Raw genomic sequence first — 24059 nt, forward strand, 5'->3', positions numbered from 1 at the left:
TTTTTTTGTTTCTTGTCATTAGTTTTCAACATTTATCCATGTGCTCTTTAAGGCCCACACAAAAGCTCTTTAATGTAAAAGAACTAGCATCTTTCAGATGGGATTTGGAAATGTTTAAGTCGAAGACTAGCATAGCAGCGTTGCAGTGACGAAGAATTCTGGACATTGGTTCAAAATGCTTTAAACGTTCAGTAGTAAACATTTTTTATTTGTCGAACTTTTTGTCTTATGCTAATGCTATATAATCAATTAAACACAACCTTTGTAACAGAATTTGGATGGTCTTTCTAGGTTTTGGATGATCATTTTTTCATTAGAGTTCTGTTTCTCAAATTTGTATCGGGATTTTTATGAACACCATATTTTTTCAAAAGACTCATTCTCATGGTTTTACATATTGACCTTACAGTCGTTTCGGAAAGAGATCAGAGACGTTTTAACCGAAATATTTCCTTTAAAAATATATTTCTGCTCGAAACGCTTTTAAAATACATTTTTCTCAAACATATTTACTGTAATAGTAAAAATTGTCTTAGAACTTGTATGAATTCCATGCCACTTGTACTTAATCTTAAGTCCTTAAGATTTGAATCATTAGTTAGAGCAGGTCTTCTTCCCTACTTATCATTTCTGAAAACCTTCTACCTTTATAAGCTTACCATAGTCATCAAAATTAAATGTTTCCATATTACTTAAATAAAACTCATGATATTTTTTTGATAACTATATTATTTAATGAAAATAAAGCTTATAATTTATATTTATATGAATTAAGTTTTTGTTTTTATATAAATTTCATAAAAATTCGATTTTTAATTAAGTATTGTACAAACATCGTTAATTTTAAACATACATACATTTCTTCATTTATAACAATTTTAAATTTAAACATTTTTTATTTTCAATTAGGTATATAAGAAATATTATAGCATTATCATTAACAATATGGGAAAAATCATTAAAAAAAAAGAAAATTCGTATATCTATCAATACACATTTTTGGGGCTCTGAAAATGTATATTAATATGATATTTTGTTATTAGTTAATATTTTTAAAAATGAGAAAAAATCCACATTTCGTTGCAATAGATTTATGTTTTTAATTGTTTATCAATACATTTATTTTTATCATGTATTTATTTTTAAGTTTAAATTTAAGTTTTCTTTTCAACCTCTAATAAAAAATATATACTTATACATTTTATTTTTAAATTGTATTTTTTTGTTCATATTTTAATAATTTTATTATTAAAAAATTAAATTATTATTATCTCTACTTTTTTTCCTATACAATGGCACTTTCGTAGTTTTTCCTATTTCCCAAGTTTGTAATTTTAAACATTCATCCAAATCATTATATCCTCAAAGTTATTATATGTATTGTATATATAAAAAAATAAACAATAAAACATAAAAGTTTTGATACAAAATATCTATAGTATTTGTTAAAAAATAATAAGCAACATCACACTTTAACTACAAAAATTATTTACAAGCAAAAATGTACGTGGACAATTTTAGTCAAACACACGTCGTCGTAACTCGGGTCATTCGAGTCATTTCGGCGTTGGAAAATCTGCTTTTGAAGAATAGCGACTTGAATGTTGTTCGAAATTGTTTCGACATTAATCCGTAGAGAACAAATCCGATCGCAGCGTTTATGAGTGCAAGTAAATCCATCATTTCACCAAACAGTACATAGCAACGGACGAAGAAACATTTTTGCAAAATTCCACTTAGCAGACCAAGAATTCCTTGGGGGAATTCTGTGATAAGAAACAATATGAGGACTGCAACAAGAAGCATAGTTGTTCTATCTGTTCTACGATCACATTTTATAGGACTGGAATTTATAAAAAGACAAAAAGTGACATAAGTGACAGAAGAATTTGAATTTAATAAAAGTGAAAACTTACCGACTACCATGGCCATTAAGTTGAGCACTTCCTTTATTGGGATTGCTGTACTCTTTAAGTTTCAATTTTCGTTTAGATGCATCGCAAAGCACTCGAACGAGGATAAAACTGATTACGGTGAGGATACAACATGGTAAAAGTTTAATTATTACAGAATGCACCCAGAAGTTGAAACTGTAGGGAGAGATAGAAACATAAATATTTGTTGATAGTTAGTTTTAATAGTAATTCAATATTTGTGACTAGAGATAAACATTTTCAACATTTTTTTAAAAACTGATTGCTTCTTAAGTCTATTGTTACATCTGCTGAGCTACAACCACTAGCGTGTTAAAAATATAACCTTTTAAAATGTCTTTGTAGCGTCCTCTATTGACTTCAACAGCCAACTAAACATACGCCCTTGAAACTGCCTTACCGATTTAGACTTTTGGCAGTCATTTTGATTTGATTTTTTTTTAAATTCTGTGTTGTTGAACTTCAAAATAAATTTTTTTGACTTTGACAGTTTAAGGGTGCGCTTTCAATTCATATTTGTCATCATATTCGTGTAATATTCGAGATCTCGATATCTGTAGTTTTTAAATGAAGGAACCTGACACAATTAAATATTAATTAATGCATTATTGAAACGTGTATGGTAGTTCTTACTTCTCAAATTTCAAAAGGTGACAGCTTTCAAAATGACAGTGACAGCTACCTATTCAAAATTAAACCTCTGATGGTTCCTTCAACGATCCATTTTCATCGAAGTCAAAGTGTCTAATTTTATAATCTTGTTTGACAAATTTTCAGGCAGTAACGCAACTATTTGAAAAGCTGTTCTGACACTTCTATAAGTTCTTTTCATCATTCCGATATATCAATTTTCTCTCATAAATTTAACTCTATACACATTTCATCTAAAATCCTAAAAATTCCACTTGTACAAAATAAATGTTTACACACGACACATTTTGAAAAAAAAAAATAAAAAAATACAAGACATCTTATTTTTAAACCTTACCACAAATTTCATTCTGTTGTGATTCAGAATTGATTGATGGTACTTTAACCCTAAGTTAAGCATTTTTGTTTGTATACATTTCATATTTCAAGGACATGATGTTCCTTTTTTTTATTCTATCCTTAGTATTTGCATTTTCTATAAAACGTTTGTATTAAAAAGAAAAATATCTTCTCTTCCAGAGAACTGCGTTCATAACACAAAATAATGAAGCAAAAGTATGTGACTTTAAAAATACAAAAACTTTTTGGTGTTGTCTGAATTTAATAAAAGCTTTTATGGGTTTGATGACGAAGTCTTTTGGCGTTGATATGTTACAGATATAAGTTAGGAACGTAGTATATGCATTTCTGGGATGCAATTTGCATTATTCCATATGATTTGCATTTACACATTTTCTGAGATTGGTGGTTTTTCATTATAAAATAAATTCAATTTCCAGGAGAAGAATTATTTTATCTCTTAAGTAAACTTTATAAGCAGTACATTTTTTATCGTGTAAACTGTACGATTTCAATCTTTTCCTTTTTTTGACCGTTCGCTAATAGCGATTATTGAAGATTACTGAACACACTTTTTCTGATTAAAATCCAGCCAGACAGTAATCTGTCATTGGAATTGTATTCAACTGAAACAAAAAGAAAGTCATTTTTGACATAACATAACAAAATCGTTCCACTGAAGGCAATCCATTTAGCTTGTATACCAACCTGTCAATTTTGCTTTCAATTATCAACCATAACCAAAAATGCTTGTGTCAAATCATAAACATTTTTCAGTGATAGACCTTTACAATGATAGCTTAGCCAACCTGTCAAAAAATTCCCATGATTGGTTTCAATGATGAAAGCTAATGATACCTTTTACTGACCCCTAATCATATTGATGACATAAACATCAATTATGTCATTCCACACATTAGATCAATAAAACACTATTTAATTTTTTCCTAAAGAAAAAATCTACACCATAAATATCGATACCATACATTTTGTCACGAGTAAATGAGAAAGCTTAAGGCTGTGTTTGCAGGAAAATTCTTCATCATTCTTTCCTCACAGAAATGGTTTGGAGGAGAAGATATAGAACGGAACTGTGCGAAAAGGCGTCATTGAAGACAATAAATTATTGCAATTATAGCTTTAAAAATAGGTAGCAGAAGTTGTTTAATGTTAAAAGACACTTATTCTTTAGGTAAGAATCCAACTATGCAAAATGGTATAATAGAAAAACAAAAACAAAACCAAAACAGGTCACAAAATGAACATCACACTTTCATTTTTTGACATTTGTGCAGTAAGATATTTGACAAACCTGAAAGTAAATAATTTGACGGGTATAATTTATAAATTGTAATGGAATTAAAAAAATATAAAGTCAGTTCATATACTGTGAAAGTTTGTGATTTTATAAACTAGCCCAGGCTTTTTAATAAGTGTCAAATTGTTTTGTTTCTTTTTTTAAGAATTGAAACCACTAAACTTTACAAATGTACGTAACTTGCAATCCAATCGAAACATTGGGTACCTTTAAAAAATGTACTCATAACATTTCCTATGAATTAATTTGAGAGGTTCTAATTCTGAAATCTCAAAAATATCTGTATTTTTAGAAATCTAAATATGTATGTAGATTTCTCGTCTTTGCTGTGAAAACTCTGAGAATAGAATTCTTATGATTCGATACTTAAAGTATCCTCTATAGCACAATTCAAAAAGGAAGAAAAGAAATGCAAAGCTAATTTGACTCCTAGGTGAGAATGAATATAGTGAATTCTCTCTTTATGTCATTCTCGTTTTCTGTCAGACTGCGACTGAGATAATTCTCAGAAATCTAAACTGGGCAAAATATGTTTCTGTTTGATAACACTCATTTCTTGTTCATTTGATTACGTTAAGTTTTCTTTTCTTTTTTCTTATATCAACATAGAATTGAACAAAAGGACAATATTGTTTATTATCAGGTATTGTTTCCTGTTTGCGTAAAATTACATACTCAATACAAAATTATGGGTACAATTATGGGTAATCTTAAATTGATTCTGGGAAATTGTTTGGCAAAAGCTATGTACGTATTTCTGGTATAGATATGCCACAAAACAAGAGTATTATTTTTATTTCCATCAATATCCTTACATAAGGATTTATATAATGAAAAATAAATACAAGTATACAGTACTTCATGTACACAATATTGCTTTTTATCAATATCTTAATATTGAATTATGTAATGTTATACTATTTCAAAGTCAAACCGTAAGAAAGAAAGAGGCGTTAAGATCCTGATATAAAACTTAAGGAACAAATAAAATGACTTCCTTGTATGATTGTGTTGTTTATACCGATCAACTTAAAATACTTTTTTTTTCTTTCAATAAATCTTAAGATGGTGTACTTGAGTATCAAAACCAATGTTCTGATGATGAAATTGTAAGCCTTACGTGATTCCTCTGGTTGATTTTATATTAACCTGTGTTAACACTCTAACTCAATATAATTCAGCTATTTAATATTAACATTTAAGATATACCAAACTTAATTTTCAAAAGAATCCATTTTTAATAAAAATAATTTTTATGGCGTTGAGAACTAGGTCGTAGTTACTTTCAATTGTCAACGAACAGACCTAATAATTTTAGATCTGTCATAAAAAAACTTCTTCTGAATTTACAATTTTATGAACTTGCCAAGATTGAATAAAATGAAATTGTCAAGTGTCATATTGTCTTGTCAATGAAGATATTAAATGTAAAACAATTGTACAACCTAATACTTTTTATATGTTTCCGTCAAAAAGTAAAGGGTCTTGCACATGAGAGCGAACAACGAATGAACCATTGGACGAACAAACGTGATTTTACACATTTCAAAAAGTCAATTTCAAACAAAAACACATTTAAATTATAAGAAACCAATTGACACTTATGTAAGGATAATAAAATTTGCATTTTGCTTCCTAAAACAAGACAATTTTGTAAATTCAATTTGGTAGTAACAAATTGCAGTGTGGTTGATACGAACTGTCAAATTCTATTCACGTTCCACATACTATCCACACTGCAACGAACAAATTGTTCGCGCTCAACTTAACCTCAAAATTATACCACTCTTGTTTTGTTTGTTGAAAAGGGTAATTTTAAATTGACAATTCGTCGCTTTTTGTGAAAGAAAAGTCAAAATATGCGAACATCCACAGTTCGCAGTTCGTAGAAAATTTGATTTTCTCATTTTTTAAGAGTAAGAACAATAAAGTTAATGCCAAAATTGCGGTCTTATTTTACATAAAATATGTCTTCTTTCAGAGTCATTGAAAATTATGTCATATTTTCTTAAGTTAGCCCCACCTGGCAAAATCTCACTGAGATGTCAAAGTGATGGAACGCATGCAAATTCAGAATTGAGCTTAAGCGTCAAACTTATGTTTCTGTTTTTAATTTTGTTCCCGGAGAAAAAAAACACTATAATTGATTAGATAATAATATTTATGACATATGTCAAAACGGTTGTCTGAGAGATTGGAATGAAGCAATTTTCGACTATGAAATTTCTGGAAAAAAATTAATGTACAGTGACAGCTGAAACGTTTGACACAACTAAGAAAAACTGAAAATGCCAACAAATGATTCATAAAATTTCAACCATGTAAATTCCAATTTTCCAACTTATAAATAGTACAGAATTTTAATAAATTGATTGGACAATATCTATTAAGGGGGTATTCTGGTCTAGAAATTAAAAAAAATCGATTTTTTTTTCTTTTCATATTTTCATAGTTTAACTATTTAAGAATATGTCTACTAGAGGATTTTCCCAAATTCAAATTATTTTCGGAGAAATAAGTATTTTGCTGAGCAGCCATCCAAATCGGTTGGGCTGCAACTAATAGAACAAAAGACATAATGGGGTACTTTAAACGCGTTTTTCTCAGAACTGTCTTTTTGAATCTGATACCCACGATTTCTCAGGTTCTGCCGAACCGATTTACTTGAAACTTTAAGAAAGTCTTCTTTAGGGACTTGTCTACGTCCGGAACTACGGCCATCCCCAAATTTTTATTTTTACTATTTTTAACAAATCGAAGAATGTTCAAAAAAATGGTAAATTTTTTGTATTTTTCTTTAGACAGCCGCCATTTTGTAAAAAAAAATGTTTGTAACTTTTCCGTAGTTCCAGACATTGCGACATTATTGTAGATTAATAATCTTTTTTAGTTTTTGATTTCAGATTTCTAGGAGAGTTAAAATCGTGGGTATGGTCACGCACCAAATTTTTGAGACGCACTACTCTATCAGCTGATAACTAACGGAATTTTTATTTTTTTTTACTTTTTTATTTTTTTTTTATGCTTCTAATGTGAATAAATAATGTATAAAAAAATTGATGGTAAAATTGTAGCTTGCTTTTTTCTACAGCACTTCAAAAATTACATAAAATTCATGTCTCTAGACCAGAATACCCCCTTAATTGTTATTGTGATTTAATTTTGTTCAAATTATTGAAAGTCATCACGACATGACTCATTTAAGTATCTTCTTAGCTTTATAAGATCCTTAGAAGAATATAATCAACCCAGTTTTGCAATTAAGTTTGACCATCAAAACACTTTTCACATCGATGAAACATTATGAAACACTTATTTTTTTTAAAAGAAATGTGTTTCCTTTTTCTAAGGAGTCTTACTGACTGGGTTTTTTGTAAGACAACAATTTGTAGTCATAAATATATTTACAAAAATAAAAAAAACACTTTCGGAAAATTCCCAACAGGAAAGAACAAAAACATAAATTGGCCCGTTTGGATGAAGGCTGACCTAGATAAGACATCATTCTTCGTATAAATGTACATACACTATTTTCTTTTTTGTGTGCGCCCCATCCATTTATCATTGTAAGGGAAATAAACTAGCTATAGTTTGAAACAGGAAATGAAAAATGTAATTAATTATAATTCTTGGTCAAATGTCAACTGATGTTATCCTGTAACGTATACAAAAAAAAACCAGTGATACACTCTCTAGCAGGCTCCGGTGATGTAATGTTCTAAAGAAACTCCCTGGGCACTTGCCTACTTTGTCATCAGGTTACATGCACTGCATTTTTAGTACCTTAAGCTACGTCTACATTCATCACTGATTTGAAATATTATACACAAAACAAACTTACCTGTACAAGGCCGTATCCTCAGTTGCGTCGACATGATAAACGGTTTCTTCTCTATCAGTGAAATGTCGTTCCTTTACCTTGAATACAAAATAAGTTGGAAAACAAAGTATTGGCGAAATGATGAATGCCAGAAGAATAGATTCACAGCAGTGTGACAACATAAATGAGGCACATGGTCCGTGGGGGTGTCTGCTAATCACAGAATGAAAATAAAAGAAAATATTTGAAGATGTTAGTTGGATGTAAAAATAATAGGTTTAAGATAATTAACCCGATTAAAAAAATCCGATGATTTTTTGACACTTTCATAATATGCCAGAAATGTCAAAATTGACATTAATCGATTTTTTAAATCGGTTAAGAAACGATTTGTAAATTTTGTTGAAGGTTTTAAAAAAATAATATATTCTAATGACAGCTTGGAAAATTTAAGGTTAATTTACATGTTTGTTCTACATTTTTCAATACAATTTTTATTTTAAAACATATTTTCAAGCTTTATGAGCTTTTCCACTAAAAATGTTTAGGATTAAAAAAACCCTGAGTTAGATTCATAGGATTATATAAATAACGTCATTATTACTTGACACACTTTATCTAGATTCCTCTGCAAGATAATGTCGTATAATTTTATGTCATTAAACAGCATTAGCTGACATTGGATCTGTGATTTACGAACAGTTCTTCTTTTAGATGTCAATTGCGACATAAAAAACATTTTACTAATATAAAAGCACAACATAAATTATATCTGTTTCAAGCATATTTCAAGCAATCAAAAATCCATAAATAAGGCAAATTGCCCTTCCATAAACTTCTCATAAACATGAACACCTGTCACGAGCATTTAAAATTGACTTTTTTTTATTACAGGATACACATTTCACATAGAAAAGGTACCACACAAGTGACTTTGAATTTGCAACTTTCAAAACATTAAAGTTAAAGTTTTTAGTTAAATTAAACACTTGACATTCAATGTCATTCCCAACGGTAATTATTATGGCACAACTTGTTCCGCAACACTACAAACAAAACTTTCTGCCTTGAATTCTCTTTGAAAATGCACCTGTAAAAGTGTTTTCAAAAAATTGACATCTGTCGGAAGCAACTACAAATTACGGCATAACATAGGAATTATAATATGCATATAAGGAGGGAAACAAACATATTAACACGAAGGAATGAAGAAGTTTAAGCAATAAAAGACTGTAATGAAGAAATTAAAGAACTTCTTTTTATCAAAAAGTGCAGTTCACAGATATTTAATGTCAGCATGTAAATACGAGTTAGTTTCCATAATAAAAGTAATTTTTTGATATAATAAAAACGTATGAACTGTCAAAAGGTGTAGCAAGTAGCTTTTCGTGGCGTAAAATCAAAACACACGCAAACATTTAGATTGAGCTGTCATACGTAATAAAACTTGAGATATTATAAAAACGCACCGAGAGCAATTTTAACTTTAAAGTTATGCACAGGGTTTTCCAATAAAAGTTTTTAAAACGAAAATCAATGTTTGTTTTGTAAAGAAAAAGGTATGTCATTAACAATAGATATCGTTAGCAGAACGCTTAAAGCATATATTTTTTTTCATGATCAATTCGTCTTCGATAACTCCATAAATTACATCTAAGATGTTGAATTGATTGTGGTGCTTTGCCATGGACCTTATGGTCGAAGTGGCCCCAAAATTAAAAGTCTAAAGATTTGATATCATAATCTCTACTTGTGACCACCTCTTTTAAAATTGACATAAGTCTGGCTTTTCTTGTAAAATTGACAACTGATAATTGTAAATTTCTCACCATGTTTGTAGTGAATTTCAATAATTTGAATCCGTTATTCGGATATGTGTATCATTAAATTTTCAAATCATCAAAAGATGGCACCGCCGAAAGTGACAGCTGATGGTCCAATTGCGGTATATTCAAAATTAATTCTCTTATTGTGAAACTCCATTGGAAAGTTTATCGAATACAACACAATTCATTTATTTACCTCATTCAAAAATCTTTTATAAATTAATATCTATCAATAAAGTATATCAGTAATGGTTGAATCACAAACACGCTTCAGCTTCGGCTTCACCTGACGTTTATAAGTTCAGCCATAGGAATTTAATGGATGCTATCACAATAGAGCTTCGACCTCACGTTTCGTTTGACAATTGTTAGGAAAAGAACGTAATGTTACTCCAAACGGAAGCTCTATATCAATTTTCTGAACATTTGCTTTGTCTGACTGCTGTAAAAAAATGTCAACGAACAAAATATTTGCTCTTTGGAGGGTTGAAATAATAGAAATGTTATTCAAAGCAGCCTCGAAGCTGAAGCGTGTTTGTGATTCAGCCATAATGCTCCACATATAAAAGCTAAAATAAATCTCATAAATCGTTTCAAAGAAGTCAAGTTACTTAAACTCAATTTCACAGGTAGTCTCTTTTTCTTTTTAAATGTATTAATTTAACTTGTAAGCTATTTTAACGTTGAGTGAATTTTTAAAGTCAATCCTTCATTTTTTTTTTTGATTTTAATACATTGTTTTCACGTAAGGAATTTCACGTAACCCTAAGGTCGAGTTTACACGAACAAATTATTCACAATGCGATTTTCTACGATTTTTTAAAATGAATACTTGTCAAAGTCTATGTATAATAATTAAATTTGCAATAAGAAACAAAATTAGTAAAGCAAGATAATTCAAACTAGATATAAAATATATATAATATAAGTTAGTTAATGTTACTTCGGGACGACTTATCTTACCTTATCGCAACGTAACGCCATATAGCAAGTGTCACTGTCAAACCAATGGAAATTGTATGGAGGATTTGTGTGAAGTGCATGTGAAATAAAAGATAAACAGCCCACGCATATCGGAAATCCTTTTCTCCTGAAAGAAAATTGAAGTTGAAGTTTCATGAAACTTTATTTATAATTCAAGAATAAAACCAAAAATCAAAATTATATGTTTCCTTTTAATCAGTAAAAGAACTTTCCAAAATTGTCTGTGATATTAAATTTTATTTATGATAAATTGTATTCCTTATGATTAAAAGGGCAACGTATACTTATTTAAGGAAATAAAATGTTAAGGGAAATTTGCTGAAAAATCCAGAAAATTAATTATTTGATATGTGATTGTTAAAATTTAATTTTGCCCCAATTTTAAGATAAATTTAAATATTTATTATCTACTGGTAAAACATGAAAATAATATAATTTTATTATCATGAAGTAAACAAAAGTAAAATAAAAAAAGTTTTTAAAAATACAGCAGAAAATTCCTGAATTAAAATTCAATTTCGAAAAACCAAATAAACCATGAAATGCCCCTATTACATATTTAATGTTTAACAAAAATGAAACATGTCACACAAAATAATATAAATTTAATGTTCACACTATAAATGAACAAACATACATAAAGTTGATGATGAGAAATATAATTTAATTTAAATACTCACCAGGTGACACAACGTACATATAAGTTGCAAATGGTATATATTCAATCATAACGAACATATCAGCAACTGCCAACCATTTGAGAATTTTACTTATGGGTGCTTTTGCCATTTCTTTTTTCGTTAGTACAATAATATTTAAAATATTTGCTATGGTGCCAAAAACACAGATCTGTAAAATATGAAATTAAATTGACATAGGTTAGGTACAATATTAAATGAGGAAAATATAATTATCTCTTTGATGTCTAGAGTGATAAATAATCAATATTGAAATTTTGAAAGGAAATTGAATTTTCATCACGGTTATAGGAATGAGAATAATAGCTTTTTTGTTTTATTTTAAGGCAGCAGCTTTAATATTTACCCTGTTTTAAAATTCCATGTTTTTAATTTATTTTTTAATTAGTTAAAATATCACAAATAAATGTATAATACTCGTGAGAAAAATTCTGTTTATCAGCAATATGGTGTTAAAAACAACATTACTATATTATTTATACTTTTCTAAGCATTCTAGGGGCTGGATAATAATTTATAAATAATTTTTGTCATAATAAAATACGTAATATTAAATCAGAACTAAGCTGTTTTTGTTTTCCTTACAAATTAAAAAGGAATTAGAAGTGATTTTGGCCATATTGATATTTATTTTAATAATTTACTAGCTAATTTTTGGGGATCAAAAATAACATGAAATTTTGTATTCCGATAATAATTTATGGAAGATGTTGAATTATAAAGGGTGATGAAATTTGAACCACACCTAAATGTCAAGTTTTTTTCTGCTTTTCATTTGATATTTCTCAATTTCAGACTGACTGAATGTGAACCATCCATGGAAAGATACAAGGAGCAAGGAGTTTTTTTTTGAATTGGTCAATTTATTTTTTCAAATGTGCATAAAGACTTACATTTGCACGCTTACAAGGCGCAATTTACTCAAGAACTAAAGAAATATGTGCGTCAATAAGCCAGCATATTTTCAAGTTTGAACCATTTTGAGTTCACATTCCTTTTGAATGTTAAAAAATAAAATATTTGTAATTAAATTCACAATTAATTTGTGATGATTTAGCTAGGTTTGTGGTCAGATTAATTAATTATTTGAAAAAAGGTTTTTAATTACTGACCGCAAAAATCGTAATAAAAAGGCAACATTTGTTGTTGTTTTTAAAATTTTAATACTTTTTATTCAATACAAATAAGAAAAAAACCTTTTTTTTTAAATAATTAATATTTGTCAGTTTGAAGGCAAACATTGCAAAGAAAAACCTTTATTCGAATTTTGTTTATAATTATATCACAGTAGGTTATGGTAAGATTTAATAGAAACTAATTTCCCATGATTTTTTTTATCAGTGCAAAAATAAATACACAAATAAATAAATAAAGAAATAAATAACTAATATATAAACAAATAAATACTTAAATATATGTATATAAATTAGTAAACGGAAAAAATGTATAGACAAAATAAGTAGACAGTAGAATGAATATATAATTAAATTAGATACATCAATTAATAAATAAACAATAAATACATATAATGATGCATAAATAAACAACATACAAAATATATGGTAAATACAAAAGATAATAAAGAAAACATAAATAACAAGAATCATGAATAATACAAGAAAAGAAAAAAAACATATGTTTTATAGTTTTATAAATTAGGTTTCTAATTAAAGAGTTTTTACTTAATACACATTTTCTATAAAAAAATTTATTGCGAATTTGAATTTTCTTTTTCCGGTGAAAAAAATAGCTTGACTTTTTCCAGCATTAATTTTAATTTTCCAATGTTTGTAATACTCGAAAATAATTTCTAAATCAGTTTGAATATTGTTTATAATATTGTCAGGATCTTTATCGGATGAGAATATTGCAATGTCATCTGCATACATACCAAATTCACATTTTTGCAAGACTGGAAAATTGGAGATAAAAAGAGGCTGGGATGCGACCCACACTGATAACTTCCCATCCCGTCTGTCGATTGGTCTTGCTTAAAAGTTTGTCTATATGTACTCGTATCAATTTTTACCAAATTTGCGTACGTTTTTTTGTAGATTTTATTTTTTATGAAGAAACGGACTGTTGGATTTTTTATATAAAAATTACTAAATATCGAAAACAATATTTTCAGTGAAATAAAATAAGTTTGAAGCCAATTATTTTTAATTTCTGAAAAGCTTAAATAGCTTTCGAATGTACATTTTTATTAAGTTTAAGTATTGTTTTTTTTAGAGTTTTTTGTTAAATGTTGAAAACAATATTTCTTATAAGATAAAATTACTTTGAAGTCAATATTTTTAATTTTTGAAAAGCCGTTTGAGTCGAAAGTAAATTTTTACTAAGTTTTAGTATTGTTTTTTTTAGAGTTTTATTTTTTGTAAATAAACTGTCAATTCGATTTTATTCAAAATTAAATCGAATGTTGAAAACAATATTACTTATAAGATAAAATTTGTTTGAAGCCAATATTTCAAATTTTTGAAACGATATTTCAGTCGAAAATCAATTTTTACAAACTTTTGTTTAATGTTTTTTAGGTTTTTTAATTTTTTGTACCAAAAACTGTCAAATCGATTTTTTTCAAAATTTTACTGAATGTTAACAACAATAGTTTTTGAAAGATAAAAGTAGTTTAAAGCCAATATATACAATTTTTGAAAACTTTTATAATTTTTTTTTAGGTTTTTATTTTTTGTAAAAAAAAATGTCAAATCGATTTTTCTCAAAATTTGTCCTAATGTTGAAAACAATATTTTTTATAAGAAAAAATTAGTTAGAAGCTATTATCTCAGAGTTTTTAAAAGAGATTTGAGTCGAAAATCATTTTTTACCAACTTTTGTTAATTTTTTTTCGGTTTTAAATTTTTTTTGTAAAAAAACTGTCAATTCGATTTTTTTCAAAATTTTACTGAATGTTGACAACAATATTTTTTGAAAAATAAAAGTTAATTAAAGCCAATATCTCAAAGTTTTGAAAAGATATTTGAGTCGAAAATCAATTTTTACCAACTTTTATAAATTTTTTTTAAGGTTTTTATTTTTTGTAAAAAAACTGTCAATTCGATTTTTCTCAACATTTTTCAGAATGCTTAAAACAATACTTCTTATAAGATAAAATGAGTTTGAAGTCTAACTTTCAAGTTTTTGAAAAGATATTTGAATCCATATTCAATTTTTACCAACTTTTGTTAATTTTGGCTCGGTTTTTAATTTTTTTATAAAAAAACTGTCAATTCGATTTTTCTCAAAATTTTATCGAATGTTGAAAACTATATTTTTTGAAAGATAAAATTAAATTAATGCCAATATCTCAACGTTTTGAAAAGATATTTGAGTCGAAAATCAATTTTCACCATTTTTTATTAATTTTTTTTTTTTTAGGTTTTCATTTTTTGTAAAAAAAACTGTCGATTCGATTTTTCTCAAAATTTTACTGAATGTTGAAAACAATATTTCTTATAAGATAAAATAAGCTTGAAGCCTAAATTTTAAGTTTTTGAAAAGATATTTGAATCGACATTTAATTTTTACGAACTTTGAGTAATGTTTTTTTTAGATTTTTATTTTTTATAAAAAAAAACTGTAAATTCGATTTTTCTTAAAATTTTATCAGATTTCAAAAACATTATTCTCCGTTGCTTAAAATTGTTTTTTTGTTTTTATTTCATGAACCAATATCGCTAGAGACTTGAATTAAGTTTAATATTATGTATTATACCAAACAAATATATTTAAAACAAAATTCCAACTAACGTTTTTTTTATAAATCAAAAAAAAATTTACGAATACAATATGATTTTATCACCAAAACAATTTTGTGCAACAAAAAATAACGTTTTTAACATCTGTTGAGATTTTGAGAAAAATCGAATTGACAGTTTTTAAAAAAAAAAAAACTAAAAACCTAACAAAAATTAAACAAAATTGGTAAAAATTGATTTTGTATTTAAATATCTTTTTAAATCTTTGAGATATTGGATTTAAACTACTTTTATCTTCTGAACAATATTGTTGTCATACATTCAATAAAATTTTGAGAAAAATCGAATTGACAGTTTTCTTACAAAAAATAAAAATCTTAACAAAAAAATTAATAAAAGTTGGTAAAAATTGATTTTCGATTCAAATATCTTTTCAAAACATTTGAGATATTGGTTTTGAACTGTTTTTATTTCACATTAAATATTGTTTTCGATATTCAGTAGTTTTTTTTATAAAAATCCAACAATCCGTTTTTCATAAAAAAATAAAATCTACAAAAAACAGTTCTCAAATTTTGTAAAAATTGATGTTCGGTTCTTGATATCTCTCAAATTAATTTCATTCATCCAATTTGTAAAAACATTTGTTTTCGACTAAAAATCTATTTAACAAAATTAGATTTTCAAACTAAACTATTTCCTTATATGAAAAATGTTATTGGTAATTATAATGTTTTTAACTGACAACTTTTTTAACCCAACACGAAAACCTAAAAACTTTTAGGAATTACAAATCGACAGACAGGATGGGAAGTTATCAGTGTGGGTCGAGTCCCAGCCTCTTTTTTATTGGGTAATAAATACTTCATAGAGTGATCTGCTGCGCTAGTGCTCGTTGAAAGTTAAGGTTCTATCCAAGTGCACTTTCAGATACTTGCATCTCTTAACTTTTTTCTATGATGTGTTTAAAAACATCTTCAAAGTAAACTAGCTTTTTAAAACATCAGGTTTATCCTTTCCTTGTTATGCAGTAAAAAAGCTTTATTTTTGTTGTTTCCAGTTGGATATGGTTAGAACGAAATATTATTAGTTCAAAAATTTAATCCAATTAAAACTTGTTAACTCGAGTGTAATTCTCTGCCATACAAAATACGCTTATACGAAAAATTCAGTATTTATAATGAGTCATCTTTAAGCCTTAAATGCACTGTAATCTTCTCAAAAAATAATATCTATTTTCATACAAAAACACGACTGCAAAAAGAGACAGACGTAGGTAGCTTTCTGTGCTAAGGAAGGGAATATACACTGTTAAAGTGCAGGATGTAGCAACTTGAAACTTGAAAAAAGAGAAGTGCTTTAAATTCTACTCCTCGAAATTCTATCTTCTCATGATGAGACTTCCGTACTTTAAGATGTTTTATTAAAGACCCAATAAAAGTTGGTTAAGTGCCAAAAATTCAAAAGCATCTTTTATTTGCAATATCCATTATTTTTTCAAAAACGATTGTCATTCCGTGAGCTTGCATTCGAAGGATACCTTAACCAAAGTGGATTACACAACTGGGTAGTTAGCCAATGACCGGGATAACTGGAGGAAAAGTTTGTGTGGTCAACGTATAAGTTCACTCTCTGCTGAATTGAATATTGCGCAGTTTTTTAAACTGAATGAATTGCTTGACCGATTCTTCTCTCCTTCTACCTATCTACGCCTCTGGAGTCTGGATACCAATACAAAATATGTACAAAACTGTGACAACACAATATTTTTCAATTTTAATTATTATGCTCCTTTACAAAAGTTCTCTTTGTTATAAATTGTAATAATGTTCATTTTGTATCCTTTGGCTTTGATAAGCTGCTCCCTTTTTATCATGATGATTTATTAAGTAGATATGAAAGGATTGACTTCAAATAAAATGCAGGAACGAGTACTGAGTATTTATTCAAAAACAAAACTTTAATATTGAGTTGTAACTTTTTACTTTTGTATACAAATATATACTATTTTCGAAGTAAAAACGTGAAATTTACGTTCTGTTTTTGTTTTTGTTGATGTTTTGAATGGTTAATTCAAAATTATGGAAGTGAAGAGGAGTGATGCATTGAATGTACGTGGATTTCTATATAAGTTACGCACGGGTTTAAACTTTTTGGAATTAGCTTTTAGGTTATTTGAAATGTATTTTCAAAAGGTTATGTCATTCTCGTATCATGATGCCTTTTGGAAAATGATTTATGTCATAAAAGTCTGCATAATAAATGATGAAAGCTACTTTATGTAAGTTTCTGTCATTGTCATTGAAATCATCTGATATGTTGACAGTCAGTTTTAGTCTGTCAGAATTTTAGAGTTGGTTTATTGTAAAGAGCTTATCAAAAGTTTACAAATAATACAGAAGCAAATTTTAAATCACATGGTAAATTTAAAAAGTTTAATGATTCAAAGAATTATCTTTAAAATTCTTTTCTAAATCAAAGCATAAAATTTGTAATAAATAAACGGTTTTTCAATTGGCATGGGTAGATTTTGGCACCCCGTGGCCGCCATTTTGTTTTGGTGACATCTGTTAATTTTGTTGTTTATTAATTAGTTGCTTATGCCAAATCATCATTGCAAGTTAGACGATTGAACAGCACGTTCAAATGACAAAACTTTACTTTTTTTATATTATGCACTCACTAAAGGGGTTATGAATACCCTTATAATGATTAGATTAAACACAGTGCAAGCAATTGGAAAACGATTATAGGATTAGAAAGGAGATACCAATGCACAATGGAAATGAGTGGGAAATATTGAGCCTGGTAAAGCATACCACATTCGTGTAGTGCGGCTAAAGAATGAATAGCTGTTCTTAACAGTTTAGCCGAAATTGGGCTCAACAGTAAACTGATGGGCATTTCTAGCACTACGGGTATTACGGTTGAATTGTTTAGAGGAGGAATGCAACTGGCTATTTCAATAGAGCATTGTTTATAAAAGTAACGATAAAACAATGACAGGCTTGAGAAGCAAATGTCTCGGTAAGAGAGCGATCTAGAATCATTTTCAGAACTCTTTTTTCAATTCTATCCAGAAGACTCAAGTACGTTATTCGTTATCAACATGAGTTTTTGTAGAGGCAAACGTTGCGCGCATTTCGCCCACTTTACGCTAGACGTTGTGGCTCTTCACATTCGACTCTTCAACGTGAACAATCAGCCAACAGCCGTACGTTCAAGGAACGCAAGATCGGTTGAGAACATCGCCGCGATCCGTGAAAGTGTACAGCAGAACCCGAGGCAGTCTATTCCCCGCCGTGCAAAAGAACTCGGCCTTTCGCAGACTTCAATTTGGCGAATTTTGCGTCGGGATTTGAGCATACACCCGTAAAAGATCCAACTGACTCAGGAAATCAAAGTTCATGACCATAGACAACGCAGTCCTTTGTTCACTGACTGGGCTTCGAATCGCTTGGAAAAGGACCCTCTTTTGGCCGAACAATCATCTTTAGTGACGAAGCACATTTTTGAATTGCTGCGTAACAAGCAGAATTGCCGTATATGGGACGACACCAACCCACGCGAGGTTCACCAGGTGATAATGCATCCTCAAAACGTTATGGTTTGATGTGGATTATGGGCCAGCGGCGGCGTACTTTTTTGAAAACGACGTTAGTAAGGCGGTCACCGTCAACAGCGAGGCTACATAACGATAATAACTAATTTCTTATGTCCAAATTGAACCATATGGACCTAGATGACGACGCGACGTGTGCTTTCAGCGGGACGGTGCTACGTGCCACACAGCAAACGCCATACGACGGAATTTCAACATCTACCCATCCTTATTGAAAAATCCTTAATATCAGTTTCATTTTGAGATCAGCCAAATGGCCGCCAAGGCTGCGGTTGCGTTATTTTAAGTAATGGTGTAGTTTAAACTTTTCAAGTTTCAAAAGATGACCTCTTCAAAAGTGACAGCTGTCTATATAGCGAGTTATTTAAAATGAAAACTCTTATTTGAAAATTCTTAAGTTAAAGTAAATCATTCATTTTTCAAATAGCATATGTGAGTGCCATTAATATTAGTTTTTTTGTTTGTTTCTTTCTATAAAAGCACTTTACTTTTCACTTTAAACATTAAAAAAATTAAAAAAAAAATTTTTTTTAATATTTTGTATTTAATAATTTCAATATATATACATTTTTTAATTAAAATAGCAAACTAATAAAATAAATAAAGAATACGACAACTCAAAAAATAACACTTTATTAATATTTTTTTTACATACTTATATTCACTTTTTAATTAATCTTTCTTACCATTGATTTTAATATTTTGTTTGATACCCTTGATTGAATTAAACTCCGTTTAGTCGCTAAGGCATATTTTTTATAATTTTTTGAAGGTGTTCAATGCCTATTTTGCTTAAAACGTTGTTTAGTGCACTTTTATTGAAGAGACAGTGTTTCGCGAACTCGACGGTCCAATTCATTCCACAAATTCTCGATTGGGTTAAGGTCTAGAGATTTTGGAGGTGTTTGGATAACTTTTGGACAGTTAAACAGAAACCATTCCCTTACAACATGCGCCTTGTGCTTCGGGTCGTTGTCCTGGTAAAATTTAAAATTCCTTAAAATGCCCATTTTCTTAGCACTTTGCCTAAAATTTTCTTTTAGAATCCTCAAATAGTATTCCTTATTCAATATACCGTCGATTAATAAATCCCATGCCTCTTGCAGAAATACACCGTAAAACCTACATGCTTCACTGTTGGCTTTGTGTTCCTGCTTTTAAGCTCTTCATTTGGCTTGCACCACACCATCCAAAGAGGTTGTACTTACTTTTGTCAGCAAATATTGCATCATCCCACCAAGTTGCATCCTTATTTTTGTGATCCCTCGCAAATTTGATCCGAATGTGCCTGTTGCGGATATTGATTAGTGGCTTTTTTCGGGCAACATGACCATTGTAGCTATTTGTCTTTATTGTTCGGCGTGCCGTTGATGCAGATATTTTCTTTTTGCATTCTATTAAAACTTCTTGCACAATTTTTGGTGCACTTAAACAAGGATTTGCTTTAATTTTTCCTACTATAAGCCGATCATCTTTCGTTGTTAACTTTTTTGGTTGACCCATCTGCTTCTTTGATTCGATCCTTCCTTCTCTTTCATAGCTCCGAAAAATACCACAGACAGTGTTTGGTTTGATGTCTTAAATATCTTGTATGCAAACGTCTAGTGAACACTTTATTTTAACGGTACTCTTGAATAGACAAACTGTTAATCGAAACAAATGTCAAACTCAGCATAGAAAACAAAAAAACCGAATATTAATGAAGCGTTTACATGTGTTCTTTTTGCGTTGTTTATCGTATATCTTAATGCAGTTAAGTCATTGCACCATTTGTTGAATGTTTATTTATAAAATAAACTAATAATAAACCTAAATTTAACTTTTACAACAAAAAAAAAAACACCAAAAGTATGTTTAAGAATAAAAACCGAATACTAATAATACTCACTACAATATATTTTAAAAAAAAGTATGATCAATTTTTTCAAAAAGTTATTTTGAAGTCCTTCAAATAATAAATTGAAAAAGGAGAACATTCTTATAATAGTTAAGTAAATATTCTACTTCAATGTGTTTAAATAAAAAAATTGCTTAAGATACTTACCAAAAGTGCAATATATCCATGAATAGCTTTGTACGCCAATGAGAAATCCCGAATATTTCCATTACAATAATCTTCACATTCGTCTAAATTTGTTATATTCAAACGATGATTATTTATTTGTTGAACATATTTCTCCAAGAAATCATTCCATGCATCACTTGTTATATTAAGATCTTCAAGATATTTTGAAGTATTTGGTTGTTGTTGCTGTTGTTGTTGGTGTGATTGAAGTATTAAATTATATTCGGGAAGATTAATAATTTCGTTCGTCATTTTTTTATTGTGTTGTGTTATCATTGTTGAGGTTATTTTATAAAATTGTGTACACTTTTTTGTTTTAATTGATTGCAATTCTACTTTTTTTAATTTTATATTTTATTGTTAATATTTTTGGTGTATTCCTTCATTTACAGAAGGAATTACGGACATAATTGTTGTTGTATGTTATTAATTGTCATCTTTGATTATTTTGAATATGATGATTTATTCATATTTCTGAAAAGAAAAGATAAGAGGAGTATTAATATTTTGGAAAATTACAATATTATGATAGTAAAAAAGTGGTTCAGCGATATAAATAGCGTTTCTACAAAGGAGAACAAATCTTGATTTATACACATTGGAAAACTGGGATTAATTATTTTTAACTTTCCATAGGAAGTTATTGTAATCAGTCCGATTTATCGAATTGTACATTTTGAAATTTCTTGACGTTTCAAGGACGTAGAGTCTAAATTAAAGATTTTTAGAGAAATGTCTGGGTGTGCGTGTGTTCGTACGATCGTACGTTCTGGAAGCTTTTTTCGTCGTCCATATCTCAAGAACCACTAGAGATATCGACATCAAATTAATTTTATTGTAAAGATTCAAAAAAATCGAGTGGGTGGTTACAAAATAAGTGCTTTAAAAAAAGTGAACATTTTGGTTAACCTAAAATATCTCACGAACCAATAAATCAAGCAAGTTGAACTTATTACCAAACTAGACAAATTTTATAAATAAAAAAAAACTGAAAAAAATAGTTGTCACCTCGAACATTTTACGTTAAAAAAATGATTTTATCTCCAAAATAATTGTATGCAATTAAAAGTAACGTTTTTGACATCTAGTAAAATTTTTAGAAAAATCGAATTAAAAGTTTTCTTTCAAAAATAAAAATCTAAAGAAAACACGACTAAAAGTTTGTAAATTTAGATTTAAGACTCAAATATCTTTTTACAGATCTTTGTGTTGTTTTTAACATTCAAAATAATTTAGAGACAAATCGAACTTACAGTTTTCTTGCAAGAAATAAAAACCTTAAACCTATTACTAAAACTTGGTGAAAATTGATTTTCGACTTAGCCATCTTTTTAAAAATTAAAATATTGGCTTCAAAATAATTTCATTTTACAGGAAATATTGTTTTTATCCGATTTGTCAAATTGAAAATTTTGACATTTCTCGACGTTTCAAGGTCCCTAGAGTCGAAATAAAAGATTTTTAGAAAGATGTCTGTGCGTGCGTGTGTACGTACGTTCGTACGTCCTTACGTTCGCGATGTTTTTTTCGTCCTCCATAGCTCTAGAACAGATAATAAGGCAGAAAGATGCAGAAAGGGCTCTCAAGAATATTGCGTGGGTGGTTTTTTTACTATAGCAGGTGAAAATTTTGGTTAACCCTAAATATCTTACGAACCAAAAACGCTAGAGATTTGAATTTAATTTTATATAATATATTGTAACATGATACCAAACAGGTATATTTTAATTTTTTGAAAAAAATCAATATAACGGTTTTTTTAAAAATCAATAAAACTGAAAAAAAAATTTGTCACCTACAAAATTTTACGACTGAAATATAATTTCATCTCTAAAATAATTTTGTGCAACGAAGAATAATGTTTTTGACATCTGATAAAATTTTGAGAAAAATCGAATTGACAGTTTTTTTTTATAAAAAAATAAAAATCTAAAAAAAAACATTACTCAAAGTTGGTAAAAATTGAATATCGATTCAAATATCTTTTCTAAAACTTGAAATTTAGGCTTCAAACTTATTTTGTCGTATAACAAATATTGTTTTCAACATTCTGAAAAATTGTTGAAGAAAATTAAATTGACAGTTTTTTTACAAAAAATAAAAACTTAAAAAAAAAATTAATAAAAGTTGGTAAAAATTGATTTTCGATTCAAATATTTTTTCAAAACTTTGAGATGTTAGCTTTAAACTACTTTTATCTTTCAAAAAATATTATTGTTAACATTCTGTAAAATTTTGAAATAATCGAATTGACAGTTTTTGTACAAAAAATTAAAAACCTTAAAAAAAATTTAAGAAAAGTTGGTAAAAATTGATTCTCGACTCAAATAGCTTTTCAAAAATTAAAAATATTGGCTTCAAACTTCTTTATTTAACAGAAAATATTGTTTTTTTTTTTTATATCCAGTAGTTTTTTATAAAAATCCAATTATCAGTTTTTCCATAAAAATTAAAATCTTCAAAAAATAGTTCGCAAATTCGTAATTGTTAGTTATTTTTTTTAGAAAAAATCAACTGAAATATATTTTGTTAAAGTCTCAAGCAGGATAAATTGACAAACAGAAGGAATGGGAACAAATCAGTGTGGGCTGCATTGCTTTTGTACACAATATTAAATTAAAATTTGGTACAAATTCTTGAAAATAAAGTCCACCCAAAAATAATGCTAAATTAATTTAACGTCTTGAAATTTTTATCAGAGAACAGCTTTAACTTAATTTTTTAAATTTTTATTTTGTAAAGTCCAATCAATAACAATTACCGTGTTTTGTTGGAAAATCTATCCATAGTATAGTTGGACCTTACACGAATAACAGAAACATTATCCATAGTAGGAATAACACCGTTAAAAGTCTCGAATAGATCTTATGTGATTTCGTTCTTAAATGTTGGTATACGATTAATATTGCATTTGTATCTCGATGGCTGTGTTCGTTTAGTAGTTGTGCATTTGAAATCATGTGTGTTTTTCCATTGGGGAAACAAATCAATCTGTTACTGATATTATTTAGTTTGTTAATGAAAATGGTCTAACTGGGCTTATTTTGCAAGAGAAAACCATAGAAAAGATAATTAAGTTTTGATATGTTTCCAACAAAGGT

The 24059-nt window shown here is 28.3% G+C and overlaps 1 protein-coding gene across 2 annotated transcripts; it reads right to left on the reverse strand.

The window, feature by feature from the left end:
• Positions 1–957: 957 nt before the first annotated feature.
• On the reverse strand, positions 958–21426 carry LOC129950340 (G-protein coupled receptor dmsr-1). 2 transcript variants are annotated; one of them, XM_056062245.1, is made up of 6 exons: positions 20938–21426; positions 11553–11721; positions 10852–10978; positions 8084–8272; positions 1917–2090; positions 958–1843 (listed from the first exon to the last, which is right to left on the reverse strand). In XM_056062245.1, exons 1-6 carry the CDS (start codon positions 21232–21234, stop codon positions 1522–1524), a joined length of 1278 nt encoding a protein of 425 aa, XP_055918220.1. In that variant the 5' UTR covers positions 21235–21426; the 3' UTR covers positions 958–1521. The 2 variants fall into 2 exon arrangements, with proteins under 2 accessions (XP_055918220.1, XP_055918219.1); XM_056062244.1 differs by having other exon boundaries at positions 8084–8275.
• Positions 21427–24059: the final 2633 nt, after the last annotated feature.

Source organism: Eupeodes corollae, chromosome 3, assembly GCF_945859685.1.
Source record: "Eupeodes corollae chromosome 3, idEupCoro1.1, whole genome shotgun sequence".
Lineage (NCBI taxonomy): Eukaryota > Metazoa > Arthropoda > Insecta > Diptera > Syrphidae > Eupeodes > Eupeodes corollae.

Excerpts from the sequence above, each read along its gene's own strand:
- LOC129950340 (XM_056062244.1), bottom strand. The coding sequence starts at position 21,234 with ATGATAACACAACACAATAAAAAAATGACGAACGAAATTATTAATCTT. Across the intron at positions 11,722-20,937 it reads ATGGATATATTGCACTTTTG|ATCTGTGTTTTTGGCACCAT; the intron begins GTAAGTATCTTA and ends CATATTTTACAG. Across the intron at positions 10,979-11,552 it reads TATGTACGTTGTGTCACCTG|GAGAAAAGGATTTCCGATAT; the intron begins GTGAGTATTTAA and ends ATTTTCTTTCAG.